General features: G+C 40.7%; 1 protein-coding gene across 1 annotated transcript; it reads right to left on the reverse strand.

Moving 5' to 3' along the window:
* Window positions 1-2045: 2045 nt before the first annotated feature.
* Window positions 2046-5633, reverse strand: LOC103723896 (putative disease resistance protein RGA3). Its single transcript, XM_008814979.4, has one exon. The coding sequence runs from the start codon at window positions 4189-4191 to the stop codon at window positions 2098-2100; it is 2094 nt and encodes a 697-aa protein (XP_008813201.4). The 5' UTR covers window positions 4192-5633; the 3' UTR covers window positions 2046-2097.
* Window positions 5634-6000: the final 367 nt, after the last annotated feature.

Consider the following 6000-nt stretch of genomic DNA (forward strand, 5'->3'; position numbering starts at 1 on the left):
GAGCCTATACTTGAACCTGATAATACTAATTCCCCATCACATTCACTAAATACACCAACCTCACCCATTATTGATTTACCTAGGCCTATTACACTCACAACTCCCCAACATCAAATCGTCACTCGATCTCGAACAGGCAATCTCAAACCAAAATCCTTCACTAATTACCATACCTACTACTCCACACGATACCCTCTAAGAGCCCTACTCACTGTCCAACTTCCACTTGAACCTCAAACCTATAACCAAGCTGCTACCAACCCTGATTGGTGTCGAGCTATGGAGTCTGAATATAGTGCTTTGGTTGAAAATGGTACATGGTCCCTGTGTCCTCGTCCCACTAGTCACAATGTTGTTCGAAATAAATGGGTTTTCAAGATCAAACAGAAGCCTGATGGAAGCATAGAAAGATTTAAGGCCAGATTAGTTGCAAAAGGCTTTGATCAACAAGATGGCATAGATTATCATGAGACCTTTAGTCCCGTGGTCAAGCCTGCTACAATTCGTATTGTTCTAGCTCTTGCTGTTTCTCAACACTGGCATGTACGACAATTGGATGTTTCTAATGCTTTTCTACATGGTTTTCTAAGTGAAGAAGTATATATGGAACAACCAAAGGGTTTTATTGACTCCACTCATCCAGATTGGGTGTGCAGACTTCATCGATCAATTTATGGTTTGAAACAAGCCCCACGGGCTTGGTTTCAACGCCTTTGCTCAGCACTTACTGATCTTGGGTTTGTTTGTTCACAAGCAGATCAATCTCTCTTTACTTACAAGTCTGGTGATACAACTGTTTTCATCCTGGTTTACGTTGACGACATAATAATTACTGGTAATGTTGAGGCAGCCATTCATTTCTTTATTGATAAGCTTAAGTTAGAGTTTGCAATGAAGGATCTTGGTCTGTTATCATATTTTTTGGGTGTCGAAGCAACTTGGGATGCTACTGGACTTCAGTTGTCACAGGCCAAATACATACATGATTTACTCGACAGACTTAATCTTGGTGGAGTAAAACCTTACAATGCTCCTTGTGTCTCTGGCTCTAAATTGTCTAAGTTTGATGGTAATGTTCTTGGTGATCCTAATGAATACAGACATGCAGTGGGAGCTCTTCAGTATGTTACTTTCACACGTCCAGAGATAGCCTATTCTGTGAATCAACTTTGCCAGCATATGCATGCACCAACGACAGCTCATTGGATTGCAGCAAAGCGAGTTCTTCGCTATCTCAAACATACTTCACATCATGGCCTTCACTACAAGCCCAGTTCTCTTCATCTTCAAGCGTTCTGTGACTCGGACTGGGCTGGGGATCCTGATGATCGCAGATCAACTAGTGGCTATGGCATCTTTTTGGGTGACAATCTTGTTTCCTGGTCCTCGAAAAAGCAACCAGTTGTATCTAAATCCAGCACTGAGGCTGAATATCGATCTATGGCCATTACTACTTCTGAATTATACTGGCTACGCATGGTGCTTCGTGATCTTAATGTTACTCTTTCCTCTCCTCCAGTTTTGTGGTGTGATAATTCGAGTGCTCTTGCTCTAGCTTCCAACCCTGTGTTCCATGCTCGAACAAAACATATTGAGACAGATTATCATTATGTTCGAGAGAAGGTGACTATTGGTGATCTTGTTCTTCGCTATATCAACACCACCGAACAACGAGCAGATATCTTCACTAAGGGTCACACAGTTGCTCGTTTTCTTCATCTTCGGTCCAAACTGTGTGTCTCTCCGCCCCTCAGTTTGCGGGAGGGTGTTAGAGATAATACTGAATCTCTGCCACAATCATCTCTAGATGATTCTTCGGATCCTCCAGCTAATTCTGCAGTCAATACTTCCCTAATTTAAGCTGAATCTCTGCCACAATCATCTCCAGATGATTCTCCGGATCCTCCAGCTAATTCTGCCAATACTATACTAATTATAGCTGATCTCACACGATTACATATGACAGTTTTGTACAGCCTAACACACTTATTATTTTTCCTTGTAAAGCTTGTTTTCTATACATAAACCATGTACAGCACATCTATATTAATGCAATACATTGAAGGCCTGGTATGTTTTTGTACCGCCTGTTATCTTTCACCCCAGTGGTGGAAGTTGCAGGCAAATGTCACTATATGAGATATACAACCGTCTTAGATGATGCAAGTTTACTAATTCAATAGGCACACCCTCCAGTTTTGTTTCCAAAAGGTCGAGACACCGCAGGTTGTGCAACTTACCGATGCCTTTAGGAAGCCTGTGTAGATCTGTGCAATACAGGAGCATCAAGAACTGCAGATTTACAAGGTTTCCTATGCTCTCTGGTAGGGCACTTATGTCGAAAAATGACATATCTAAATAACGTAGATGTATGAGATTTCCCAAGGAGTCTGGCAATTTTTTGATCGGAGAGTCTGAAAAGTCTAGTACTCTAAGACGCGGGGTCGTCTTAATCAGATTGTCGACATCATTCTCTTGGATCACCTGTGATTCTTCCGAGTGTAGCAGTAGAGTCCTCAAGGATTTGTGCCCTTCCAATGCACTAAAAAATGCTTGGCAGTTTTCTTCTGTAACATCACCCCGTATGCGACGTGGCTTCAATGAAGATGAATTAATTGGGATTTCAACCCCATCTTTCACAACCAAATTCTCTTCTGCTAAAAACCGAGCAAGAGACCATAGTAGATCATGCACAGTGCATGTAGAAAAACTATTCGGATCTAGTTGCAAAAAACTCCTCTGAACAAGATCCCCATAACAATCTTCACCTACCTCTTCCAATGTCAAATCTCCTTCTTCATGGATGAACCCTTCAGAGATCCAAAAATAAATTAGATCGTCACTGTTGAATCTATGGTCCTCAGGGAACAGCGAGCAATATAAAAAGCACTGCTTAAGATGAGATGGCAGGTCTTCATAACTCAACCATAGCGCTGGTTGAACCTCTTTGGGAAAGTCGGTCGAAGGAGACCAAGTATTGCTTGAAAGGGTTTTAAGCACTCTCTCCCACTGTGTCTTGGTCCTGCTCTTCGTTGATAGTACTCCTCCAATCGTCTTAATAGCAAGAGGGAGACCACCACATTTCTCAACAATCTCCTTTCCAATATCCTCTAAATCTTCGATCTCTTTCTCCTCCCCGTTCAAAACCACCATCCTTAGCAGCGCCCAACCATCTTCAGCAGACAAGACCTGCACCTGATGATGAGGTCGCACGGCCTTCATTCTCGATGCAACCCCTTGGTTTCTTGCGGTCACAAGGATCCTACTTCCAGTTGCCCCACTCTGCAAGGGGTTTCGGAGTAAATTATTCCATACTTTTGGGTCCCACACGTCATCCAAGACAAGCAAGAATTTCTTATTTGTGACAGTGTCTGCAACCTTGTTCTCGAGCTCTGCCCAGCTAGGATTGCCTATTGGACGGCCCTCTGGAATCGCCTGAGCGATGACATCTTTTAGGAGACTAGTCTCTTCAAAATCTTTGGACACGCAGACCCAGAGCTTCATCGGGAACTTGGTTGTTATCCTTTCGTCGTTAAAAATCTTTCGAGCAAGAGTGGTCTTGCCAATTCCCCCAATTCCTACGATGGCATATACAAGAATATTTTTTCGACTATCCTCCTTAATCAACAACTCCACCAGCTTGTCGGTATCCTTCTGGATATTGGACCCTACGATATCAGGCTCAGCTATGGGAGATGTCTTCCTGCCAACTCGAGAAGTGGATCGATGGTCACCACTGTCGGCAGAAAAGTCCTGGAGATGAAATTTAGATTTCTCTGTGCAGATGTCATCCAGCTTATGATTGAGGCCTTTGATTCTCCTACCAATCTGATGAGCAAACACCATTTTGCCAAAGCAAGAGCAAGAGAAGAGGCAAGAGCAAGGTTGACTTCTAGAAGAGGCTGCAGCTTTAGATTTCTCGGCCTTGATCCGGTATTCATCGAGGATGTCGTCAGCATCGTACATGACGTCCTTGAGCTTCTTCAGCCACTCGTTTATGGCTTTGCTCTGAATCATTTTACTCTCAGCATCGGCGAGGACGGCCTTAATTATTCGAAAAGAATTTTGGAGTCGTTTGATCTCGCCCTTCACACCCCGGAGCATGCCCACCTCATCCTTCACCAAAGTGGCCAGGCCATCGACGAGCTTAGAGGCAAAGGCCTCAGCGAAGGCCTCAGCTATAATCGACATCTCCTTCTTGCACGATGATTTCTAACAACCAAAATCTAGAAGAAGTAAGCAATTAACAAAGATGAAAAGGAAGCAAAAGAGGTGGATTACAAGAGCATCGGGCTAGAGAAGGCGCCTCACTCGCAGCTGGATTTCGTTATCTTCCATGAACTTGGATGTCCTCTCCGGAGCTTAATATATTCTGAATTCTTTTATTGGGATTCTTTGTTCGTTAGACGGCCTTCATTAAAGTATAAATTGGTTTACATCTACTGGTTGCTACTTGTTGCTTCATTAAAGAATTTATTATACGTCGACTTAGTTTAAATCAATTAAATTGAGTGAGGGAATTAACTTACTTCTTCTACATTCCATTAAAATACTTATTGCTACTTCTTAGTGGAATCTATTAACCCCTTTCTCGAATTTGAGCTCGCTTCAATAGAATATTATGTAATAAATCCAACCTTCAAGAGGAGCAAATCCTAAGATGGCAAAATAAAATTGGCGTTGGTCAAGGTCCTTCCTTTTTAGTTTATAAAGCACTCTCAAACAATGGACTTAGTTTAAATCAATTAAATTGAGTGAGGGAATTACCGTACTTCCCACACACTCCATCAAATTAGTTACTGCTACTTCTCGGTAGAATCCATTAACCCCTTTCTTGGCTTTGTGCTCGCTTCAATAGACTATTATGTAATAAATCTAATCTTCAAGAGGAGCAAATCCCATGATGGCAAAATAACATTTGCATTGGTCAAGGTCCTTCCTTTTTAGTTTATAAAGCACTCTCAAACAATGAAGAAAACATACACGTCTCTTGGCTTTTTGTTCAAAAATCAACACTTCAAAATTCTTTTATACCAAATTATCTAAACCAAGCACCGTGTAACAATGGTTTTGGTTGTCTTTCACATGAAAGAATGTTTCATCTTCTTTTGCGACATCAACCATTGAATTACGCAATAGCCACTTCGAGATCTGTGCAGATAGATGGAATAAAAAAGTTGGGGTGCTTCGAGATCTATGTAAGGTGTAATCCACTGGTTGATATCATAAAAAAAGATCGATCATTCTTTCGCACGAAAGATACCACCCAAACCCGTGTAAAATTGCCTCAAGCCTAAAATCACCTAAGATTATCAATAGCCATTCAATAAAACTAAGGCGCAAATTTGTCTCAATGTCAATCACTTTCAAGCTCAATCTTTATCGAACCAAGGATGGCGCGTAGATTCAAAACTTTTTTTTAGCAATACTCGTGATTTGTTCCATGGACTGAGCTAATAATTGCTAGAATGAATGGATTGTTTTCTGAGAAACTATAACTAGTAACTGATTAGTTATTAGTGTGCAAAATTGATTAAATCGATTGCTAGAATGAGGTTGATTAACAAACAGATCCGATTTTACTGTAGTAAAGGGATTTAAAATTTATAATGGGATAAGAATATTGCAAAGAAATAAATCACATAAGAGAGTAATAGCTCAAAAGCAATAAATGATTGAATTTACAACTATATTACATTAATAAGATTTGAAGGAAAAGTATGGTTTTCCTCGGACACTTGAAGTTACATTTTAGAAGTTCTCTCAAATGCATGAGGTTTATGTCATTTTTCCTTGAATAGTAAATAATGTGCCTATAAAGCAGAGCTTCTGGGGGACATTTTTATCGTATTAGAAACTTAATCCGTATACATGTAGAAGACAAACTGTTTGCAATGCATGCAAATTCAAGTTCATTACGTTCACTTACACTTTCAGGACTCATAAAACTAAAATGGACAAAAACTGAAGGACCTTCTGATTGTTCTTATGCAATGTGTG

Source organism: Phoenix dactylifera, unplaced genomic scaffold (genome assembly GCF_009389715.1).
Source record: "Phoenix dactylifera cultivar Barhee BC4 unplaced genomic scaffold, palm_55x_up_171113_PBpolish2nd_filt_p 000007F, whole genome shotgun sequence".
In the NCBI taxonomy this organism is placed as follows: Eukaryota; Viridiplantae; Streptophyta; class Magnoliopsida; order Arecales; family Arecaceae; genus Phoenix; species Phoenix dactylifera.